The sequence below is a fragment of the Clytia hemisphaerica genome, unplaced genomic scaffold, assembly GCF_902728285.1.
Source record: "Clytia hemisphaerica strain Z4C2 unplaced genomic scaffold, Clytia hemisphaerica genome assembly, whole genome shotgun sequence".
NCBI lineage: Eukaryota > Metazoa > Cnidaria > Hydrozoa > Leptothecata > Clytiidae > Clytia > Clytia hemisphaerica.
The window spans coordinates 780,639-805,923 of record NW_027104551.1 but is presented as its reverse complement, the minus strand read 5'-3'; the positions used below and the strand labels follow the sequence as shown (position 1 = coordinate 805,923).

Here is a 25,285-nt window from a genome sequence, read left to right as displayed (position 1 = left end):
GGCTGAACTTTACTTTCTGATAATTTTTGATGACGCGGAGTTCGGTGGAATATGCTGCATAGTTACTTATCTGCGTTATCCAGTCTATCAAAAACCTCTAAATTACCTCCAGGCTACGTAAAGCCATAAGTGTTAAGGGAGAGAAGAGATACAGCAAGAAGCTTTTATTAATCCAAACAAATAAGCCATGAAGCTAGTTGAATTTCAAGTCAAGGATATTTAAGAAGCTTTACAAAAATCTGTAACGAAGGAAAAGAAGTGCACAATCAGGGTTCACCCAGGGGGGGGGGTCCATGTACAAAAAAGCGGCATGTATCATGGGGTGGGTGGGTGTTTTTCAAAAAAATTTTGCTGTTTAGTACTTGTGTACTATACATGGGGGTGTCAGGGTCAAATTTCGGATTTTCTGCTTAGTATTTGTGTACTAAAAAGCCAAAATCAAATCAAATTGTGATTTATTTTAGATTTTTGTCAAAAATTTTTTTAAATTTTTTTGTCAATTTTCGAGAAAATTTTTTTATGGGAAGAATAAAAAACTTGCCCTAAAGTTTCAAGTTTTTTAGCTTAAAATTTTTATTTTATGAAGGGGTGTAGGGGTATATTTGGTAGTTTTCTGGATAGTATATTGTACTATGTAAGGGGGGTGTTGGGGTATATTTGGCAGTTTGCTTGATAGTATATTGTATTATACAGGGGGTGTCAGGGTGTATTCGAGAGTTTGCTGGATAGTACTAGATAGTATATTGTAAAATATAGGGGGTGTTGGGGTGTTTTTGGGAGTTTGCTGGATAGTATTTTGTACATTTTGTACTATAGGGGTGGGTGGGTGTTTAAAATCGAAATTTGCTACAAAGTACTGATACATGCCGCTATTTTGTACATGGACCCCCCATGGTTCACCAACGTTTGCAAAGAAAGGACTTTTTTTCAAAAAAGAGAAAAGCAAGAACCACTTAAAATCCTTACTTAACCAACCATACATCATTGTCTATTGCATAGACGGTAGATCTATTTGAGAGTCACTATGTTCTGGTGTTCTGAAAACATCCTTCTAGTTCGATTCGCAAACCTCTATAGATATATCTCATATAAAGCCTCTATAAGAAACTTTTTTCGCTAGAGGATGAGCAGAAGCCTAACATCCTTCGTGTGCACGTAGACTTGTTAGAAGTACTTTAGGCGTAGAAACTTTCACGAGCAGAAACTTTCGCGATTTTCGCGAATTTTGGCCCTTTTCGCGAAAGTAAATGTCTTTAAAAATTCTAGGAAGGGCCATTCGCGAAAGTTTATGCTCGCGAAAAATTCTTGACAAAATAGAAAATCTGTAAAACTTCAAACTTGAATAAAATGTAACTTTTATGGCACTTTTTAGCCTGCTAAAAGACTAATAAGTCAAAGGACAAATGTTTCAAGCCAACCCAAGAAGTATTTGTGTCTCTAAGCTATTTTTTAATGTGGAAATTCTCAATTTTACGTCTTGATTCGCGAAAGTTTATGCTCGCGAAAAATATTTGTCCGTCAAATTTTTTAATGATTAATTAGGTCCATAACATCACAAAAACAAGTGGTGAGAAAATGTTGACCATTTTGCTGGTCCCCGTGTATAAGCTTGAACGAGACAGCAAAAATATTCAAATTGAATGAAAACATTCGAAATCTTTGAATTCGCATCTTCTCTTCCATGTTTGTTTATAAAGAAGCTCGGGATCTTTCCGACCATTAATTTTGCCACGATTTCGAAGAAAAAAAAATCAAAGTTTTAGATATTTCCGACCATCTGATGATATTTCTGTTTGTCTAAGGAAAAAAAATACGCCCCGGCCGAACATCATGTGTTAAAGACACATATCTCATATCAGGACAGTGTCTTGCCTATTGTCTACTGATATAAGCAAAAAGTTTTTCCTCTTTCTGATAAAATTTTACTCCGCAACCGTGTCAATCCAATGTTAAAAGGCTTGTGAATTAAAATTGGTGAGTAAGCAAACGATATCACTCTTATTCAAAAACAAAACCTTTTAAATGCGCCAAAACAAAAATTTAGCTAATAGTAGTCGGGGGAATTTTGTTCATTCTTTTAAGTCGCTCGATTTTTTTAGTCAAAGCACTTGTTAAACATTTTTGGGGGGTTAGATTCGTCCTATAGGGAGAAAATGAAAATTATTTAATCGCCCTTCGAAAAAGACCATATACGTTAACTTGAAAAGTGCAAGCGGTAAATAGTAAGATCTTTTCTATTATCATTGGTTACATGCAGGGGTTTTCGAGAAATACTTTGGATTATCTTAACCTACCTGAGTTTGGGGGAAAATTTCTTCAGAGAATTCTCGATCGTATTCCGTCATCTTCAACTTACAACAAATTCTCTCGGACGCTAAGTATAATTGATATGATTCCTGAAAAAAGTAAAAATAAATTTTTAAAAGGAGTAGACCTTTTGCCAAATGCTACCACTGTAAAAAAATTTTTCGCGCGTGATTTAGTTGTCTGTTCACAGACCCAGTATCTACGGCTATTTTCAAAATTCATTGCCGTAGATTGCGCGATAGTGATAAACGTGAGATACACTCTGGTACAGAGTAGAGATTTAGCCACTCGCTATTTCCTGTGCAGTGATCTCGGACTTGTCACCATTTCCGCATGCACAGTAGCGATTTAGTGTTCAGCTTTTAAACCTGACTGGTAAATTAGCGTATCATCCTTAACTTTGCAGGTCAAAAATACAGGTCGTTTCGGTCACTCCTTCGTCCACAAATGAGTAAATGTCGGTGTTATTTTTTTAGAATGTACCTGATGGACTTTTCAGAGATCTTTAAAATCATCTTTTTCGCGATATCTTCTTTGATGTTAGGAATTTTTAAACCTTATTTTCAGAAATGACGTATTTTTCCACGAGGATTCCAATGATATAGGTTTCGAAGTAATTTGGGATGAAATGTTCCAAAAAATCATAATTTTCTGATTTTTACTATAGCAATTTTTTAAAACGGTTTTATCATCTAAACTCTTCGGAAACCTATTGTTGATACCATAAATTTTCAAATTTAAATTTAAGGAGTAGAAAAGGATGAAGAATTCCACAATTTTCGATTTCGGGTGACATAAAAAGTGGAATATTTCATCCTATGTCACTCGTTCGGTTAATATATTGCTATTTTCTGAAAGATACACTCTTTATTATTACACTGATGTAATTTTCATCCTCAAAATAATATCCATTAGTTCTTTAAACATTCTTTTGGACAACCCGTTTTTTATCAATATTTTTGGAATATCTCATCCTTTTCTACTCCTTTCGTCATTTTGCTTACATTTCCTAATAATTTATACTATTTGAGAGTATAATTTCAAGACGGAATCTTTCATAGATAAGGAGTTATTAACTGTGGAATTTTTCATCCATCCGCACATAAGAAAGCCTACATCCTAGATTACTCCTAATTTTGTCTTTAAATTGTAGCTGTTCAACTCATCCAATTAAAGCCGGACTAAAAAAATCGGAATATTTCCTCCTATCTATTTTTCTCAAAATAAATTGAAATACTCATGTAAAAGTTTTCATTAAGAAAGGTTTCCTTAAACAGGAGATACCCAAAAAAGACAATTTGGTACATTCTAAAAAAAAACACCGACAAATACATAAACTCGCTAGTATCTAAAACTCGACTGTTAATCTAGAGCTATTCATGCATATGCAAATCCTCTTTAATTTAGTTGGTTTACTTTAAAAGATAGAAAGATAAATTTTGTAAGAACTAATGTTTGCAATTCATTCTTAAAGAGGCCATTTTTGGCAGGAAGGAATTAGAAAATTTCATTGAATTTCAATACTTTTAAAGGTAATTTTACTAATTCCCCAGAATTTTGTTCCTTACATGCAGGTATTTGACAGCTAAAGGTCAACCATAGATTGGTTTATGCTACAGACAAATTCATGTCATTTCCAAGGCAAATCTTCAAACAGTTAATTGAATAATTTCAATGATTAATCCAGCAGCAGACAGAATCAGCAGCAGACCGGAAAGAATATGTTTTAATTTGCAAAATAATTATTAATTACTAATTAGTTTTCTTTCATCCTTTGAAAAACTAATCTCCATCGCATCTATTTTAATATAAACCAAGAGTGCTTTTAATTAAGTTCCAAAGAAATGTACCAAGAAAATTCATGAAAATTATTCAAAAGTTGATTGCAGCGTCATAAAAAATCTTTAAAATTTCTTCTCAGCTCTAAAAAATCTTAACTGTCCAAATTTCTGGCCGTTGGACATGAATTGCTTGCAATGTTAAAGGGATTATCAGATGATTTTTGATATTCGGCTCAGAGATACCTTTTAGGGTCCTAAGAAACACCTCCAAAGTTTTTGATCCAATTATTTTTCAAAGCTTTTCAAATTTTTACTTGAAAACAATAGAAAGAAATTTCAAAGTCAAATATCTCAGCTTTGGAAAAAAATTGGGTTTGGAGGTGTTTCTTAGGACCGTAAAAGGTATCTCTGAGCCGAATATCAAAAATCATCTGATAATCCCTTTAAGCAACATAATTTTTCATAATTATATCTGATAAAACAACAGACATCAAAGAATTGTATTAAAGTTGATAACTCTCAGCACACACAATTTAACAAGCACACAAAGATAAAGTTCGACAGTACCTCCAGATCATTTCCATCTTCAAGTGGTTAGAATTCTTTTTCAAGATGAGTATACATTATTCAAATTTGAGTCACCAATTACAAGGGAAAGCATTTGATCTTTTGATGGAAAAGTTCCAGCCGAAAGAATGCAGTTATATTCTTGATCTGGGTTGTGGGACTGGTAATAACGCTTTTAAACTTCTAAACAATATCAATGAGAGTGGTCGGGTAATGGGAATCGATCCCCATCGAGAGAGAATCGAAATCGCAAAAAAATCGTATGGTCAATATCAAAAGTTGAAATTCGAGCATGGCTATGCAAAAGACGTGGCCAAATTTGGAAGCAATTTCGATTTAGCCATTACTTCGACTGTTTTGAACTGGATTCCAACAAAGGAAAAAATTGCCACTTTCAAATCCATTCGTGATTGTTTGGCTATAAACGGAGAGTATATTTTCAATTCCGTTCACGTCGAAAGAAAAGATCAAGGACACTTATCTCTTCTCAATCCACAAGATCGTCAAAAACTACACGAACACTATTTCCCATCCACGAAAAGTCAGTTTCATGAATATCTACAAGAGGCTGGTTTTACCAAAATCACCATAGAAGAGATTGAAATTCGTTTTGTTCTTCCCATCAAAATGGATGAGTATTTCCGGTGGATTGCAGCCACGCTTCATATTTTCGATTATGATGAGTTATTGGAAGATTTAAGAACGAGAGAGGAAAAACATTACAAACATTTATTGGACGATGAAGGGAACATAGTTCATCAGTGGAAAATATTTTTCTGTAAATGTATCAAAACTTGATTAATGTGATTCTGAAAAATCATCAAAACATTTCCATCCGCCATTTCCAGACAGGTGCAATACCCGTCAACAACAATTCATCAGTGGAAAATATTTTTCTGTAAATGTATCAAAACTTGATTAATGTGATTCTGAAAAATCATCAAAACATTTCCATCCGCCATTTCCAGACAGGTGCAATACCCGTCAACAACAAACACTACCAATATAATGGGATCTTAAATCCAGAAATGGTCAAACTGAAGTTTTATTTATTGATATTGTTCACTTTATAATGTAACTTTATTTTGCTTCAGATTTATAAAAATGTAATCTTGCGAAAGAAACAGACTATTATATGTAAAAAATTCACCCAGTTAGATGAGAAATAATTTTGGCGATCAAAAAATGACTTTCTTTTATTTTTATTGGCAAAGAATTCAATAGGCTGACGCAACGAGTGACGGTTGAGCATGACAGTTTTTCCCAGTGCCTCTACAAATAGGGGCAAGAAAGGTTAGCTTTTTAGATCTCTTCTTACGACATGGTTTCATGGTAAAAGGGAAAAAGAAAAACATTTTCAGACGAAATTGCATGCCATGTGGGGTTCTGAAGTCAACATTTTCTAACGGGGTAAACCTTCGCTCTGAAGAATTTCATCTTATTTCGCAAAATTCTCAAAATCCATTACCTCTGATGGTATTTTGGGTGAATTCCACTCGCAAGCTTGAACGACAACTTTTTCTTGACCGATATCACTGTTCCATTTACTCCATGTGTATGAACAACAAGATGCTGACACTGCCATGTGTTGGTACAGCGTGTCCACAAATGACTCCTCCTAAAAAAATCATTGAAATATATTGAAAATCATCTTGAAAGTCATATTTTTCGAAAAAAATGTACTGTATTGGTAATAGATTTATTTCGACTGTAAATCTGGTTTTAAAATACTTCCTTAAAAACTCATTTTTAAGCTATATTCATCAAATTTTAGGGCTAGTATTACGATGTTATGGTAGATGTTTGGCTATTACCGAAGCTTTTCATGTACTCATATAATATCATCAAAAAACAGGATACCTTTTTACAAATGCTGACATATTTATCGCCATCACGATAAGGAAACAGGTTGATGCCGACTGCACGTAGCATCTAAAAACAAAATGATAAAAACGTTGCAGGAAGAGCTCAATTAATATGTCTCGAAGGTATGTAGACACTTGCTTCGATAAATTTTCACGGATTACTTGGATTCTGGTGTCATCCACGAAAATAAGTCGCCGCGAAATATTTGAAAATCCATACTTGCTCTTTTCAACGGATAGAAAAGTCCTTCGTGAAAATTATCACCACTTAAGAAAATAAATCCTTGGGAAATCTTTGAAAAGGCTTCACCCGCAAAATCACTTTCTTGTACCAATTTACGATATATCAAAAGGTTAAAATAAGATTTCTGGTATTTTTCTTCGGCAGAAAATTCTGTAGATGAGGTTAACCATCAAGGCAGTCTTTCTGCGATTTTTTGGTTGTTTTAGCACTAAGGAAGGTATTTGCCGAATGGTGTGCACCCTCATGTTTGTCTTATCCCCCTCTATACCCAACTCCCTTCTGTAATGAAATTCTATCCCCCCTTTTTTACAGAGAGTCTGTTTCGAAGGAACTCTTTTGATACAAAAAAAGACAGTGACCTTTTGTATGTGAATAAATTGACCAAGATTTCCAAACCGCTTTTTTTACTCGACCCCCCCCCCCCCCCCATTCATTCCCATCCCAATTTTTTAGGCAAATTTTGGTACCCCCTCCCTAGGCCCCCAGAGAAGTGGGTGCAAATATGACTCGTAAACCCATTGGATTATCCACTCAAAAATGTCTTTCCAACGGTGTTTACTTATTTATATAGCATACAGCACCTGACCCCGAGAATGTAGTAAACCCCGAGAATGTAGGTTTCTCATTTTTTAGCATTGTAGCCCTAACGATAGTTCAACCTCATAAAAATTTGTTTCAGAGCATACTGTTACATCTTACTGATTATTTCTGGACAGAAAATTTTAACTTGAATTAATTTTTTCCAACGAAAATCTGAATGGAAGTTGATTGGATATTACCCGAAATGAGACATTTTTTAAATAAATCCTCTCTTCTAAATCGAAATCTATTGGAATTAAGTTATGATGATAGGGTATTTTTCTTAGTCCTAATGAACTAAGGAAATGGGGAAAATAGTCCATTTCAATATTTACTGTTCTGAGTTAGATATTTTGACGAAAATGTTTGACCTAACTTTTGGGGTTAGTTGACCTACAATTTGGGGGCCTTGATAACCCGACATAAAAAGTCTGTCAAATTATATAAAACTTGTTTGTTGTACTTTTATAACATGAAAGTACTACCTGAGAGATGATTAATGTTGAAATTTTGACTTTTACGACGTGTCCCAGACCCCTTGGGGCCCCAGCCCAATCAGAAAATTTGCCTAAGTTTGGAGCAATAGAATTTCTATTCCAATTTGGACTTAAGTAGAAATTTTTGGACCCGATGTGGGAAAAAGTTCCACCGGGGCTGTGAGGCAGGGGTGTTGTTACATTATTCACATATTTCAACACAGAATGTTCAACCTACAAAATAAAAACAACTTTCTTGTCTCTTCTTTTCGTCCTTCCTTTTACTTTTCCTCATTTGTAGTACGATGAAATTAATATCTTTGTTAATTTTTTGTCAGCGTATATTTCTAAAGTATGAATTTCACTTAGAGAACAATAATTTCCGATGAATACCGAAATTCCATTCTCAACAACCGAATCTTTTCACCTACATTCTGGGGGTTAAAAAGTGAAAAAATCCAATTTTCAGAATAACAAAATGCTCTTTAGAATATTGTTTTCGAATAAAATATTTCTAAAATTTGCTGTTAGAATTAATCTAATTGAAAAAATATCAACATTTTACTATTACTAGATTTAAAGCCATAAAACCAAACCTACATTCTGGGGGCTATAACGAAAATGGGAGTCAACTTCAAGGACCAAAAAAATTGGTCCATCTATCAAAAGTAATGAAACTAACCCCTGGGAAAGGATTTTGGGAGTTCAAAATTTCGTTGAAAATATTTAATATCTTTTAAAATGCAAATCTACATCTTTCAGGTCTGATTCAAATTTCACCTACATTCTCGGGGTCAGGTGCTGTAGAGAGAGAGGTGCTGACAAAAATATTGAAAAAGTAAGCATGTCATCATATTTTTTAGACAGACTTCGATAGATGTAGAATTTGATGGGTGTTTTTTAGTAAAAAGTTCTTGCTTCAAACTTCAGCGAGTTAAAAGACATGTGTTTCTTTAAGCATGATTTGTAACCGGTTACTTTTTCAAAGCGGGCTCCACGGCTTTTTGCGCAATGCAATTGGTTCTTTTCGCATGACGACGGGCCTACACTGCCCAGAGTTTCCCGTCGCTAGGAAAATTTATTGTGACGTCACTTTTTCAAAGGAAAATGAACAATGCGCTGGCATCATTTCTCTCGTTTTTTGTTTCTGACTTCAGAAAATAAAACAATTTTTGATCTATTTTTCCTCAATAAAGCGCTAAAAATAAATCGAAGCTGAAGGAAACGGTTAACAAATACAATAAAGACCGGTTTTTTTGGGCTATACTGAAAATATTGCCCTTGGTCAACGCAACAACCTCGCACGAAGCTCGGTCGTTACTTGACCTCGGGCAATATTTCTCAGTACAGCTCTCACTAAAGGCGTACCCAAGACATAAGTTGAAAAGAAGGAAGAGAAAGTAGAGCCGAATGTACGTGATGTTAGAGTACTATAAACATTGGTATTACTCAAAAATAACTAATGTACCATGTCATATTTCGCTACCACATAATCGTTTCGGAGAATCTAATTGAAACAGATCCTCACTAATTGGAACCATGGTGAGTCTGTGTAAGACGAAAGATGCAACGGTTTTTAATTGGTACAACCTCCATGAGTCATCAGTGCATTAAAATAATCACTAGATTCAAAATGGCTTAACGGAAAATAAGCCTTAAATTACACCACGCCTCTTCATAAAGAAATAGGATTTTCGGGAAGATTTTGCATAGGAGTATTTTAGTATACATGAACTTAAGCACTTAACTGTTTTGTGATATTTTGACATAGAGATTTACCTAGTGTGGCTTTCTCAAGTTTAGCCCCCAGCCTAAGGATTCCTGACATCTTTACTAAGACACAAACACATGAATTTTTGGGGGTTTCTAAACATCGACCAGAAATGGCGACCACGACCAGCGACCAGATAAATTTGGGTTATTAATTATGATGTCTGTAAACTTTGTTACACCGAATATTTTCATTAAGCTGAATATGAGATGCCTTTAGTAGAAATACCTAGATAGAACTTTTCAGTAGGAAAATTTGGAAAGGCCAGTTTTAGAGATATGAATCTAATCATTATGGATTATTAACCGAAAAGCCGGTCTCTCTGGCAAAATATCGACCGAGTTCGCGACGTATTGGAACGAGCGAAGCGAGGTCCAATATGAGCGAACGAGGTCCAATACGAGCGAACGAGGTCGATATTTTGCAAGAGAGACAGGCTTCTGAGGTTAATAATCCATTTATAGCCCTGCAAAAATAAAGTAATAAAAGTAATTGACATTCTAATGATGTCAATTTCATAACTGGTCACTATGGAGAAATATTGACCGGCCACGTGACATTAATCATCCAATCAGTTTTCTTAAAAATGATTGACAGTTGTATTGCAAGGCTATAAATTATTCTATTGTCTTCATGTTGACAAAATGACTAATTTCGACAGAAATAAAAATCTGATAATGAAATCCAAAGCTTCTCAAACCAATTTCAAAAAACTTTGTGCCGCAAATTACACAAAAATGATGATAAAAAAGGATAGAAATTGACACCATAATCAAGCTCCGAGAGCGTCGAAATGGTTGTTTTACGCATTGGGCACGTAGCTCTAAATAGATGAGATAGGGGTGAGCTTACTCTTCAAAAATATATATTTAAATGATAATAGGAGACACTCTACGTTGGAAAAAGGAAAAAAACTCCATAACCCAAATTTGTCTGGTCGCCGATCGTGGTCGCTATTTCTGGTCCATGTTTAGAAACTCCCTGAATTTTTGCATTAGTGTGCATTTATTTAATTTATTTGAAATCATTTTTCGCAACGGGATTCTACTGTTAAGGACTGGAGAAATTTTTGATGAGCGAAATACTAGCGCAAAAGTAAAGGCAGAAAGTTGATAATGAATTTCGGATAAAGAATTTTAAAAGTACGATCAAAGACGTCCTTTTATTAAAATACATCGATATGAAATTGCTGATGCTAAAGCTTTACGTTCACTTGCTCACTAAAAAATGTCACGTTTATTTACAGATTATCTAATTGGGTTAATTTGGTTAATCAGACTGTATGGGACGACCAGACTACAAAATGACAAAAATTAAGCTCTAGTTTAGACGGCCCACTTTTCCAACTGCCTTTTCTAATTGTTAATTAAAGTAGGCATAAAGTTGGCTGTCTAAAGTCAATGCATTGCCTTCTTTTGACATCAGTGCAATGCCTTCTTTCAACCGTTTTCAAATATAGATTTTAACTCCAACTTTGTGCCCACTTTTTGCATAAGGCGAAAAGTGAGCCGTCTAAACTAGAGCTAAAACACGTATAGTTGATTTAGTTTAACCTCTATGTAATCCTCTAAAGACAATGTTGTAGACCAATTCGAAAAGTGAGAATAAGGAAGTGTGCCTCCCAAGAATTTTTGTTATGATGTAAAAAATTGGTCATCAACAGGGAAGTTAACTTTGAGAGAGCAAAAAGTCTTAGGGGGCTTTCCTAATTCCTACCGTACCATAAAAATTGATTAAAAAGCATGATTTAGCTATTATCCAAACCATTAAAAGCTTTTTATTTAAACCAATTAAATCAAGATAGGTCGATAAAATTATATTGATTGTATATATAGAAACAAAATGATCTTGAAATTTTCTTAATTTTGTTTAATCTGAAATAAGGCAAGCAAATTATGTGACCGCAAAGTGTAGGACATTTAGATGAACATTACATTATAATTACGTAGTCATTTGTACGGTAAAAAACGGTGCAAAAGACCGATTAGTCTGAGCGCCAAACAATAGAGGTGCTGTCAAACGACCGAACAATAAAAGAATTTCAATGTACGCATTAATTAATTGAAAGAATTCAAGTTTACAGAAATTTATCTTAGTAAGACGGTTCATAGTAAATTGAACACACGACAAAAAGCTCACGTTCATTCTAAGAAAAGAGATAAGAGATTATTTCGTAGAAGGGCCAATAGCTTAAATACCTGTTGCCCAAGCATATAAATTTCAAGTTGACTTTAAGAAAAACAAGTAAAATTTATTTGAGGGAGCGTCATTAAGAAGACAACTATGGTCAACATGGCAGATGAAACACAACTCGATGTTCATGGTGTGGAAAGTGATATTCAAAAGCTTCAACGAACCATGACGAGTGCCGAACAAAAGAGAGAAATTTTGAAAAATCTTGATCTCTTTGTTCTAGACAATTCATTGAGAGAAACAACTGTCGGACAAATCTTCGGACATACTTTACAAAATAAATGGGAGATTTACAATGAGGTAACTATTAAATAGCTTTCATTTCATATTTAGATACCAGCATGTCACAAAAGTATAAAATGAATAGCGGAAGATCGGGTGCACTTTGAGAGAACTAATCATTGGCTTCTTCTCATGTCGGAAAAAAGTTGAAAAATCTTTTTTTTATTGGACCTTTCCTTTCTCTTGGTATTTCAGGTGAAGAAAGTCGGCTTCAAAGACACCATTGTGACCGCGTTTTCCCACATGACAAGAATCGGAGATACCTTCATCCAAGAACTCAACCAGAATGGAGAAGACATGAGCACCAAATATGGATTTGTGGAGATTGCTGACAGTGATGTCGATGGTGTACCAGTAGACGATCTACCGATTGGTTTACAAAAATGTAAAGATCTCAATCTCCCTAATCCTATTATTGAAGTCGATCTTGCATATTTTGCTTTTGATTATGAGAAATGGACGTTGGACAAGATTTGTAAGCTATTGGATAAACGTATTAAATGGACAAGGCAGAACGTCTCTCAAGATTCCAAGATTTATATCAATTTTCGTGATTTTGCTGACGCGATGGTGAAAGCTCCTGAAAGAGTGTTAGGATTGGTAAGATATGTTTCATCGTACAGACCAAAGTTGACTGGTATATTGTATGAAGAATTGGGCAACAACTTTCCTGAAGAAATGGCAATCTACACCAGGTCTGTCAAAAACATAATGGATTCATGTGGTTACGATGGACATCTGTTGATTCATGTTCATCATCAATGGGGTTTATCAGATGCCAGCGTTTTGGAATGTCTTGTCAATGGTGCCAATGGAATATGGGCAGGAGTATGCGAAGAAGGAGCAGCTATGGGTCACGCTTCTTCTTGCTTAACTTTGATGAATCTGATCAGACTTGGAAACACCAAAGTATTGAAAAAGTACAATTGTCAAGAATTAAGAAATGCAGCCATTGCAGTCACGAAATCAGTGACAGGTGCTCCTCCACCGCCAAAGACAGTTATCGTCGGTGAACGAGCTTTGGATCGCGTTTTCGGTTTTCCTCAATTCGAACCGGAAAACATGGAAGGATTCAGTTTAAACGGATTCTTTGGAGATAAACTGACCATTCGAATAACAACTTTGGCAAGCAACAAAATGATCAGAGATTCTCTCATTGAACACTTCGGTGAAGATGAACAATTCACGTTGGAGATAGGAAATCAAATGAAAGAATTGATGTTGGAAGATTTGCGTGAAAATCGAAAGGAAGAATATCAGAGCTGTATTGGATTGGCAATGTTGTTCGATCGTGCCGGTGGACAACTCACTGGTGCTATGGCTGACACTATTGAAAAGGTAAGGGTCATTCAACTTGCATAAACAGCAAGTGTAACATCGACTTGATGATTCTTTTTGCCAAATATTACAACCGTACTTTCATACTTCGAATATGGATATTGTTTAAATTAATTTGAGGCCTACAATATAAGAGTGTACCCGGAGATTTATGACCATTTTAAAGCATTCACGAGGATACAATAACTGGGGGAGGTGGTAATACTGTATTAGCATCTAATCTTTGTTTCTCTACTTTGCATTTCCAGGCCGAACTCAACAGTAAACACATACAGAACCTCATCGCAAAAATACGTGTCGAATGGGACGAATGGGACCTTCGAGATAATGACCAAATCGATGATAAGTTAGATTTCAATGCATTTTATAACGGTTTTATGGCACCTTACTTTGGTTGTTTCAGATGTGATGAAACGCGAAAAGCTCTTAAAGCTCTGGACATGGATAATGATGGCTGGATCGAATGGAGTGAGTTCTTGGTCTATCTTAAATGGGCGGGTAACGCCCACCCGAATATCGAAACAGCCAGAGAACTTTTAGACGTTGCAGTCAAACAAGGCTTGATTCCTGCAATGCAAGACGTTTTGATTTACAGTTTTAGGGAACTGGTATCGAAAAGATTCAAAGGAAAACTTTCCGTTTTGGCAAATGACGGGAGATATTTCTACAACCCCTCTGTAGTCGGTACGTCTTAGTTTTGTTAATTTCTAGAGGAATTTATCAATCTTATATTATGAAAAGTCTTCCACCACTTTGATGAAAAAATGGCCACATAAGCTCTCCCTAGCTGGGTTTCGATTCCGAATTTTGGACGACTAGCAAATGCTAACCTTTTCCTATGACAACTTGAAAAACTCAAGGATCTTTCTAAAATAATGTAGCCCGAAAAGAAGATAACGATGTAATTATATAAATAGAAATTGATGTAAATGCTTTTGTAAATATTTATCATTTTCAAGAATAATGCAATTTTTCAAACTTTCAAGCCTTGGCCTGCAGAGTCATCTTTCAGAAGTGAATAGGCCTCACAGAAGAGATATACAGCTCTGCATCCAACCTTGTCCAGATAGGGCAGTTGTACAATTTTTTCTAAGTTTCGTGTTCCAACGAAATTCTGAACCCACCTCCAAATTAAACCCTCGGATTCGTACAGACGCCGAGGTTACATAATCTCAGGAAGTCACTTATCCCTTTCCCCATTTCCCCATTTTCGCAAGATTGAAGTCAATATCAAATTATAATTGCTCTTCAGAAGGTTATATGCCATTACCTCTTTTGTTTGACCCCTTTAACTACTTTCAAACCCCTTTTTTAAATTTTACGACTTTGCTATTTTAATATGCTAACGCCATTAACCCCAACCCATTATGTAATCAGGCAATTAACATTTATTTTAGGAGTATGGACCTAGTATATATAGAGGTCAAATTTTATTTGTAACTTGTCTCTTACAAATAAAATTTGACCTCTATATATACTAGGTCCATACTCCTAAAATAAATGTTAATTGCCTGATTACATAATGGACAAGTGAAGTTATATCAAACTTCATTGACTTATTTTTCACAATGTAAGTGTAACATTCATTTTTGTATCTTTAGGAGCTGGTTATGTTAAAGATTATTTTTGTAGGGAACTAACTTTGTCTCAAAGTTCATTCTGCACTCGTCTCCCTTTTGTTTTAATGTATACTCTATCTGATCATGAAATTTAGTAAGTTCAGATGGAGGGCTCGGAAATCCCATTACACCATGTACCCATTGAACCAAATTTTGTTTGAATATAAATTCTCTGTGTTAGACTGTTTCGACACTATCAACGTTTTCCTTCTTTGAGTTTGAACTTCTTAAAAGATGAATCAATGTTTTCAAATCATTTCGACCAATTTATCTAAAACCCCTTTTCAGACTTTCTTTGTTTTGATAAAAACTAGATTTTATAAAGGTAAGACAGGTAGGGCCTCGACATAAGCAAATTATTTTTTATATAATAATTTATTTAGCTTATATATTATAAATAGGACGAATAGCCATTTAGATATATAGAAGTACCTGAGATACAGTTAATAATAATAATGAAAAAATAATTTTTCTTTGTTTTTATCCCAGACAAATTTTTGTGACATCAGAGCGCCACATTCATCAATCCAAAAATTAGATTTCCGTATCCACGGGTAAACTTCAATAAAAAGTATTTTTCAGAGTATTAATTCTGACAAATGTGTCTGAATTTTCCGTGAAAGTTATTTTCCTGAAAGAAGTTTAGATTTGACAATGTAATCGAAGCAGTGGGTGAGTTGGAGCTAATGATTGAAACATCACTCCACCTCAACATTCGATTATCCAGGTCTAGCACAATCAGTAGAAAGGATTCTTTCAACTCTTTTCCACGGACAGCAACTAGATAAACATACTTATTACTACAGAAATGAGACCATGTTCAGACGTTAAGGCTTCGTATCGTTCCGGTATGATTTTCATAACGGATCGAGGTGTTCATATTGGTTTCGGAAAGTTTCAGAGTCAGAAAACGGAGCAGTTCCATTCCGATGGAAATAGTGGAGCGAAACCGTTTCAATCTGTTTGGCTTCTTCTTTTTTGACGTTTCAAATTTTGACGTTCACGCTTGTTTCAGGAACGTTTCGTTTCAGAACGATACGCAACCATAACGTCTAAACATGGTCTGAAACGTTACCTTAATAAGTTCTTGAGGTTTGACCCATTTTCCAACAATGTGTTCTACTTGTGGTTTGACTTCTGGAAATTTCACTGAACACAAATTCTCCTGTGAATGAAATAAAAAAAAGTTAAATTCGTAACCTTTGATGTCAAGATTGTAGATTATTATTTCATTGCAATTAAGCAAATAATCTTAGATAGTAAAATTGTGTCTACTTACTTACCATTACACACCCCGCCACACTAGAAAAAATTCCCAAACTTTCATCCCCTTTGGGGCAAATACCTTACAATAGCTTAGAACAATAGATTTTCTATTCCCATTGGGATTTCGATAGAAATTTTTAACCCTGCTGTGGGAAGAAAAATACCACTGAGTCTGCGACACAGGAGTGTCATGTCCCAGCTGGCACACAACGTAGTTTCAACCTTTATCTAACGTTATATGGGCGTTGTGAACGTTAGATAAACGTTGAAACAACATTGTGTACCAGCTTGGGTGTATAAACAAACCTTTACAACGATGTCAACTTCAATGAAAGCTCCAACGATGGTGAAAATACATTCATTCATTGCAAAAGGTCTGATCGTCCACGTTTGAAAAGGCATGTTCAAATAAATATCTTGCATCAAAGCAAATGTTCCAAAATGCAATGTCCTGAAAAACATCAGTTTGTCCTCTGAAAGAGAAATTATATCCAAATAATTCATTACATTCTGCAAGAAAAACAATTGAAAATCTCGTAAGCATTTCAGAGGTGAACTCTACCTCACTTTTGAGCATTGTGGGAGAAAAATGACCATGAATTATTAATGGAACTAAATTTCTTATCTTAATTACTTTTTCCCTACCAGAGGTGAGACCATATCTGGGACTCGAGGACGTATCATCTTTGGGAAGAAGAATGAGGCCTTCTTTTTTTTTTTTTAATAAGAACAAGTTTGTTCTTATTAAAAAGTACATAAGGCTTCGATGACCAAAACATAAGAATCAGTTGTTAATAACATCTTTCTGGACTTTAAAACAACCAATTTTTATGGAAAATGGACAGAAATACCCACAGAATGGTGAAAATAAGAACATGTTAAGAACATACGCAGGCTTCAAAAATCGTGAAATAAAAAAACGTGTAATTTCAATTATCATTATATAAGAAAGCACTGTACCAGATTCATATCGTATATCGGTGATTTCTGAAGTTTTCCAATGTTGACTTTCTTCATCCCAACGAGCCAGTTGTGGTGCTTCATGCAAGAGAATCTTATCGTCAATACTGTAAGTCAGTAAAATGGCAATTATTAACAAAAATCATTCTGGTCTTAGAATTCATCAGGTTGATCAATTTTCTTTTAGACTGAATGTTACTATGCACCTCAAAATATGTAAAAACCTTGGAAAGTCAATCCTTTCATGTCGTCTAAACATATAAATTTGGGAAAAACTTCATGTTATTCTTTATAGACGCCAGTTGTAGACATTCAGGTCCTAACTAGATAACCTTCCTCGGTACAGTAAAATAATTTGAAATGAATTGAAATGAATTCTAATTAGAGTTATTAATTTTAAATGCCTTTTAAAAAGCCTTACAAAAACCTTCATTTTCCTAGAAAAAAAACATAATTTTTTGTCAGTACTCAATTTTGACCTTGCACCAATTCTATAAAGGTCCCCACAGAGCACTTATCTCGTGTGTATATTATAACCACATCAGTCAAAAATAAACGGGACAAAATACATATTATATGTACCCCTTTTCTTACCTAAAAGAGAAAGCGATGGGCAGATTGTACCCCAGAGCATCTGATTTTCTGGAATGAATACTGACTGTTGATTGGTTAATTGATGAAACACTGGGTTGTTGTGTTTTCACTCCATATGGAATGCGCTGAAGGCTGTTGTTTGAAACTGAAAAGAAGAAGCTAAAATTCTAAAATTGTTAGGTTTTTGTACCGGATTTATTTATTATGGTGATGCTACTTACTTATTATGATATATGCAGACATCGAACCATGCATCGCAATGGAATTACAAATTCGATTCAAAAAACCCTTGGTACAAAAAAACCATTACTCGAAAATGCTTGCTTTAAATCCCAGTCCCACTATAGTCTATGTTTATATTCCAGTGCTATAGAAAAGACGCATCGATCAAATGAGTAATCTAAATTTATCTATAAACTATCTTTAACTTGAGCCTCGATAACTCGAATGTCTCCTTAACTCAAACACGTTCTTCTTGTTATAAAAAGCCTCTAAAACTCGAATTTTATTTTTTACAAATCTTAGTTTCCCTTGCATGTTCCATATTTTGAACATTTCGGCTGGTAAAGAATCTTGTATGTTCCAGTTATGGACATTCCACTATCAAAAGGTATTGCAGCAAACCTTGTTGTATGGTCCATCCGTTCATTTCTTTAGCTTGGTGTGGTAATTCCAGCAATTCCACCATGATAAGTGGACCAATGGGTGAGAAGGAACGCAGATCAATCACATCTTCTTCAACGTAATCTTCGTCATCAATTCGAATCACTTTCTCTTTCTCTTCTATATTCGCAAAAATATTTGGAAACAATTTAGGATTCTAACAAAAAAGTTTAGTTGAATATCAAGCTAGAAAACATAGGGAGAATTAGTTGATGATTGTTTGACCCTAAATAAGGGCGACACAGAACTCAAAAATAGTGAAATACACCTCTGTTTCAACAGCGACCCGAATCTTTTAGCCAATGAAAATGGAAAATCACCGCTGCTTAATGGTTGGTAGTCTATAAGAGTGCCATGGAACCTAAAAATAAGCCCTTGTTTCCACAATGACCTGACGAAAATGTCAATATCTGGGGAGACATGATATTAAAGATGCTAGAAACAATTGTAATTGATGTGGGATTTAGCTTCTATTCAGTGCCGTAGGAAGCATTTTCTTATTGGGGGGCTGAAGTTTAGTGACACCGCGAAGGCCAACCATGATTTGGCCCGAGGGGGAAAATGTTGAAAATTTAAGCTCTAGATTGCTTGAAAATGCACTCAAAACAAAATGCTTTCAAGAAAAAACAAGAAAAACTTTGCATTTTGTAAAATAACCATTTTTGAAAAAATCATTGGGGGGGGGCATAGCCCCCCTTGCCCCCCAGTTGCTACGGCACTGCTATTGTTAAGCATTTAACGCTCCAGGCTCCAGAGAGGATTCGCAAATTTCAGTGTCTTTCCCTGAGCAGATTGAGTTGAAATGTAGCTTTCCGAATAAAACTTCCGTTCAATTTTGAAGTGGGGGATGAGAAATACCTTCTTGCTGATCTGTTGGTGGTTCTGGTTGTATTTCCACTGTCGAGAGAGCTGCAGTGCTCGCTTTCTTTTTACTGGCTTTCGCTGACAAACGACTACTGGAAGGATGTTTTGAGCCTTTATTCGGACTAAGTGTGTATGTCGAACCTGAAATTGAGAATCAATATTTCGTTTAGACTAGTATTTTTAGTAGTATTGCAAGTTTTATCAACTAAACTTTCGTGTTTGAAGCCCTTTAATCATACTAGTCGAAGCGTCCTTCGAGAAAAGCTTTGTGAATTTCTGGGTTGTGTTAATAAACGTGATTTTTTATATTCGCGTAGGGGTGTGTCTATTTTTTTTGAAAAGTTTGACTTAAAAGACTTATAGGAACCTAAAAGGAACCAGGAAGTATACTTGAAACACTTAGAATCTGACCTTCGAACGGGGTCGACGTTTATCCACACAAAAGCCTATTATGAGCCAAACAACAATGGGAAAAATTCTATTCTGAACACTTTCCAATCTTACTGGTCAACTCAAATCTTCGCCTTTCAACACCGAGAAGTATTGTGGGTCTCAACATCTTTAAAAAATAAAGAGAACATACCTTTGAGATTATTCTTGGAAGCAGATTTGTTATTGCTTTTCTTATCAGTGATAGCAAGAGCCGATTTGGAGGGTAGTTGCAATTGAGGCGTTGTTAGGGGCGTCGCAAAGGGCGTGGCCCTCTCCTCACCATCATTGGCCTTTTCGCTTGTTTCGTCGACTTCCTGAAAGGGAAATGAAACAAAGGGAAATGAAACAAATGGAATTTTGAGTTTCTTACGGTGAAAAAGTACTCACTAACCTCTCAGGCAGACCCGTGAACCCAGGATGACTGGATAGACCATTGTTCATGAAGAATATAAAATGAAACAAAGGGGGAGGGTCCTAATTTCCAGGAATGAAAATCCTAAATCAGGTAAAATTTGATTAATATCAGATAATAAAGAGAGAAATAAAGGACTTTTTCGTCAGCTGAAAATAAACCTTAGAAAAATCGAAGAATTTTAACTAAATGAATTTTCGAAATTTGGTCATTATCACTCAGCACAAATACACACACAACGCTTATTTGTCAAGGTATAGAAACGAATCAATACACACAGATACACACAAGTAAGTAAGGCGACCCGAAGGCTCCTCTTTCGATAGCTATCTACCCGAAGGTAGGGGAGGGTGCCATTCTTTCTCCCTGAATTGCTCCACTTACCCTTGATCCTTCTCTTAATTGCTGAGCATCAAGCAGAGATGCATCAAGTACCATTTTGGGAACCTTTGGTATGACCCGGCTGGGGGTTGAGCAGCGTAGCTGGATACTCTACAACTGTGCAACACGGTCGATACACACAAAATATCAATACAATACAAAACAAATAAGTGGAATCTAACCTCAACAATATCAGGAATCGCAATCGGTTTGGGGGGTTTGTAGGCGTATGTACTACATCTGGATGATAGAAAATCATATCGTATGTATAGTGAACGTGTTGCAATGTTAGTTAAGACCATCTGTTTCGGAAGTTCCATGGTGAACCCATCGTTGGGAAACTCCACTTGCTTCACTCTGCAAACAAAAGAAAGGGAATAGAAATTATTGGAAGTTTTATCATGGCTTAGATCAAGATTTTCAAGTTTGATTGATAAATATTTAACTATTTAGGAAAAGAAATCGATTTTTCAATAACGTGTCATAGCTACCAGAAGCTGCAGGGGCGTTCATTTTGCTTCATACGTAAAATTCAAATTAATTCTGTATATTGTTAGCCAAATCCAGTGCCTTTAATTTCAAAATTTCGATTCTGTCACAACAGTTATTACTTCATGAATTGTTAGATTGACAAAGGATAAAATTATGACACCATCAACAATTAAAGACGATTCCAAAAATTACCTTGGATTTCTTGAGGCATTGCCCCACAAGCACATTTTGAATCGAGGACTTTCTTCAACTTGAGAGATATTTAAAGTATCAGAATCAATAGCATGCTCAGGTGTGTGAAGGATATCAAATGCTGACTCATCAAGTTTGGCGAAAATCAGGTTTTGAAGATCCATTGTCGACTAGAATGACAATTCGTCAATTCATCAGTAAACACTTAAAAAACAAGTGATACTTTTATGGACCTACCTGGTTATGCATTTAACAAATATAATTGATATCTACGTGAGCATGACCGTTAAACAATCATTCAGAACAGAAATAGTGACGATCTATTAAAATTAGTCGTTTGTTTCTTATAAAAAAAACGTCTAGAAACCAAAATTTCATGCTCTTGAAATAATCTTTCATATTCAGGACTTCGTGAGCAAAAAAAACATCTTTCTTATTAAAAAATTGAGTAATTTGGCTAAGAACGTTGGTGTATGCTTATTAATAGTGATTCTTATAAATAAAGATGCGTTTTTTTAGCTGAAAAATTATTTTTTTACAAAAATCTGCTCGAGCCATCTTTTACCTACTTTCATGTAAAAAATCAGAAAAAAAGCAACGATCCAATATTTCACAAAGTCCAAAAAACCCTTTTTTTAGCCGATTTGGCCCAAATTTGCCCAAAAACATTTTTTTTCGAAAATCGGGCTCCGTCACATTTAAGGGTTTAAAGTTATGCATCTTTGTGCAAAAAATCATTTAAAGAATGAAAGAGCTAATCTCAAGAAAAGCTAATACCTAAGTAATTGATAATGTGCTTATAAAAAAATACCGAATTCGGCCAGTTTTTCTATAACAACACGCTAAGCAACCAAAATTTCATGTCTAACTTTAAACACACATACTCTCTAAAAGTAAGCCCGCATGAGCAAAAAAAACATCTATCTCATAAATAAATTGAGTAATTTGACTAAGAACATTGATGTATGCTTATTAATAGTGATTCTTATAGATAAACATGCGTTTTTTGAGCCAACAAAATTTTTTTGCGAAAATCTGCTTGAGCCATCTTTTACCTATGATGGTACCCTACTTTCATACAAAAAATCAGAAAAAATTAATGACCCAATTTTTCACAAAGTCTAAAAAACCTGTTTTTTAGCCGTTTTTTGGCCCAAATTGGCCCAAAAAAATTTTTGTTTGAAAATCGGGCTCCGTCACATTTTGGCCACCACCATTTTACACCTTTGTACCAAAAATCAAAAGATTCCTATGATTCAATCCTGAGAAAAGTTGGTAACAGACGAACGAACGAACGGACGGACGAACGAACAAACACAGGTTAATTTATAGGACCTCCACCGGGGTAGGTCCAATAACTTGAGAGGTTGCTAATATGGTGGGATGGCCAGCATTTTAGTTCGCATCAACATTCTGCTTTTATGGGGGAGATGCAGGTGTAATTTCATTCACCATTGCTGATGTAACATCTTTTAATTTCTTTTTTGTCATTGCAAAGAAACCTGATTTAGAAAAATGTAAATAAAAGCCAGTTTGTTGGGTATAAAACTATTTTGTTGTATCAGCTACTTACAACCCTTTAAATAGTTTGAAAGTTTCGATACAGTGATTAAAGAAAATAACCAGAAATACCTCTTTATAAGAATCAATCAATTTTTCATTATTCAAAATATTTTCTTCGTTTTCATCATTTTTCAAAGCCAACTTTGCTTCGTTGAGTTGGTCTTTCAGTTCATCAAGCAGCTGAAAACAAAAAAAATTAACTTAAGGTTTGTTGAAAGAATGGAAAACTTTGCGTTGTAGATGTTAATTCTTATTATACTGCAAAAGGTAATTCCACGTATATTTTCAAATCAAAAAATTGTCATCAGAAATCTGAGGTGTATTCTAAAAGTACAGTGTAACTGTAGTCAAAAAATCTTTACAATACGAAATGAAAAGTTTTGTGAAGATATATTAGAATTACACCTTTTTGTCCAGTGTTTTAAAAAAAAAGTTCTTATCAAAGTAAAATACTCTACGATTGTAATAAAAATGACAATAACAAACTGGGTGAAGAAATGAAACCTCTAATATCATTTCACAATTGGCTAATGTTTCCTTCATCTCAATATTGGTGTGATCTTCTTTGGTAAGATTAATGAAAGTGTTGACATCTTTTTTACTAGATGGATCAGGTCTTCCATCGCAAAGCATGTAGCGATCCCACTACAAAACAACAGAAATATATGATAAATATGACTATAAAGTTTCAGCTTCATCAATATCGCGAGAATCCTCTTAAACTTATACTCAAATTTGACCAAATTTCGATGCTTGTTACAGGGATGAAAATCTATTCTAGAAAGTTCAACTTGGCAAATTTCATAAACAGATAGAACAATTGCAACACACTTCTTCATGGTTAAAAAATATTACTGGAAAGAATTATGGAATCTGGAATGGGATGGGATCTCTTACCCTAATCTTTACCCTAGACTTTTCTCACTGAATAGATAAAAAGATATCAATATTTCATAGCGATCTCAAATGTCAACTTGACAAGTTTCAATGGCTTTTAAAATAGAATAAAATTATGATCGAAAACAACATAAACCTTCTTCTTTTCAATCTCCTTTTGATGAAGGACGTTCAAAAAATTGCTATTCTTTGCTAACTGCTCGTTCAATTCATCTATTTCTGCTTGATGTCTTGCACGCTCCTAGAAACAGGGAAGTAAAGGGCTTTTGGTTAAAGGGATGATCAGATGGTCTGAGATATTTTGCCTGCAGATAGCTTCTAGGATTTTAGGAAAAACCTCTAAATTTTTCGGCGTACTTATTTTCCTAACTCAAGTTATGCCACTTTGAAATTTTGAACCTTTGCTTGAAAACAATAGAAAAAAGTGTGAAAAGTCCCTGAAAAGTCCCATTTTTCGAAATTTCAAATTGGCATAACTTAAGTTAGGAAAATAAGTACGCCGAAAAATTTAGAGGTTTTTCCTAAAATCCTAGAAGCTATCTGCAGGCAAAATATCTCAGACCATCTGATTATCCCTTTAATGTTAGAAATAAAAAGGTGACAGTGCAGTTTTGTGACTGAATAGTACACCTTGAAATTTCAGACCTTCCATTGTAACATTTTGTTTTGCAGTGATTGTTTGTTGACTAAATAGCACACCTTGAAATTTTGTAACTTCCATTGTAGCATTTTGAAGTTTTTAAAATTATAAATATCAAGAGTGGCATTCTGATTGAATATAATAAATTTTTTCAGACACCTTTATGACCTTGATAATCACTTTGATCTTAATAAGCCAAGTTACATAGGATAAAATCATTCTGTTAACTTTACTCACCTGTTCTTCAAATATTCTTCTTTCTTCGCGTTCTCTTTGTTCTCTCTCTTCTCTCTCTCTTTCTTCAAGTTCTGCTTGGATTCGAGCCTCCTCTAAAAAATAATGTTGTTTTATTATAACTGGCGAGAAAAAGATAAAAAATCTATTTTATTCAATATAAAAAATAATTCCTTAAAAAATTTCTTAAAAAATTTGCTATTTATAATTTTTCCCATTGAAATTAGGAATAACCTAGCCTCAAATCAAATAAGTTTTCTCATATAAAAGAAAGTACACTTCTTGATACAGATTATTCCAAAAATAGCTAGACTCGAAGCGTTCTAAAAAGAGAAACTTCTTCAGTTCTCTACTTGCCTTGTAATGCTGATGTGGGGCCCCGATTTGGTCTCTGAATATCTTAAAAATGTACCACAAATTTGATCAAGTTTGTATCTATTTGGCCTGCATTAAACTGTGGTGACTGCACATGTTACAGACCTGTGTGCTTTAGAGCAGCATAGTTCTATTGAACAAATTTAAAAAGATTCCCAACCTTCTTCTCTGGCTCTCTGTTCAGCTTCTTCTTTCTTGATTCTTTCTTTTTCTGCTTTTGATAATTTGCCTTTGCCACCTTTTCCTTTCTTAGGACCCTAATGTGAAATAAAGTTTATAGTGAAAAAGTATTTCCCCA

The 25,285-nt window shown here is 34.8% G+C and overlaps 2 protein-coding genes across 3 annotated transcripts in view; one reads left to right on the top strand and one right to left on the bottom strand.

Moving 5' to 3' along the window:
- The window catches only part of LOC136822844 (dynein axonemal intermediate chain 7-like), a 35,762-nt gene that overhangs the window by 1,382 nt on the left and 9,095 nt on the right, over positions 1-25,285 (bottom strand). For both annotated transcript variants that reach the window (XM_067079156.1, XM_067079157.1), the window contains 17 exons: positions 25,148-25,244; positions 24,616-24,707; positions 23,875-23,979; positions 23,346-23,486; positions 22,911-23,021; positions 21,279-21,448; positions 20,777-20,951; positions 19,953-20,115; positions 19,364-19,510; positions 18,467-18,625; positions 17,843-17,987; positions 17,249-17,355; positions 16,595-16,761; positions 16,098-16,187; positions 6,516-6,587; positions 6,124-6,273; positions 2,295-2,396 (listed from right to left, as the gene is read on the bottom strand). In XM_067079156.1, the coding sequence (XP_066935257.1) occupies positions 2,295-2,396; positions 6,124-6,273; positions 6,516-6,587; positions 16,098-16,187; positions 16,595-16,761; positions 17,249-17,355; positions 17,843-17,987; positions 18,467-18,625; positions 19,364-19,510; positions 19,953-20,115; positions 20,777-20,951; positions 21,279-21,448; positions 22,911-23,021; positions 23,346-23,486; positions 23,875-23,979; positions 24,616-24,707; positions 25,148-25,244 (2,193 nt within the window). The remainder of the gene's footprint in view (positions 1-2,294; positions 2,397-6,123; positions 6,274-6,515; positions 6,588-16,097; positions 16,188-16,594; positions 16,762-17,248; positions 17,356-17,842; positions 17,988-18,466; positions 18,626-19,363; positions 19,511-19,952; positions 20,116-20,776; positions 20,952-21,278; positions 21,449-22,910; positions 23,022-23,345; positions 23,487-23,874; positions 23,980-24,615; positions 24,708-25,147; positions 25,245-25,285) is intronic.
- Positions 11,786-14,451, top strand: LOC136822846 (uncharacterized). Its single transcript, XM_067079158.1, has 3 exons — positions 11,786-12,083; positions 12,261-13,403; positions 13,652-14,451. Exons 1-3 carry the CDS (start codon positions 11,874-11,876, stop codon positions 14,096-14,098), a joined length of 1,800 nt encoding a protein of 599 aa, XP_066935259.1. The 5' UTR covers positions 11,786-11,873; the 3' UTR covers positions 14,099-14,451.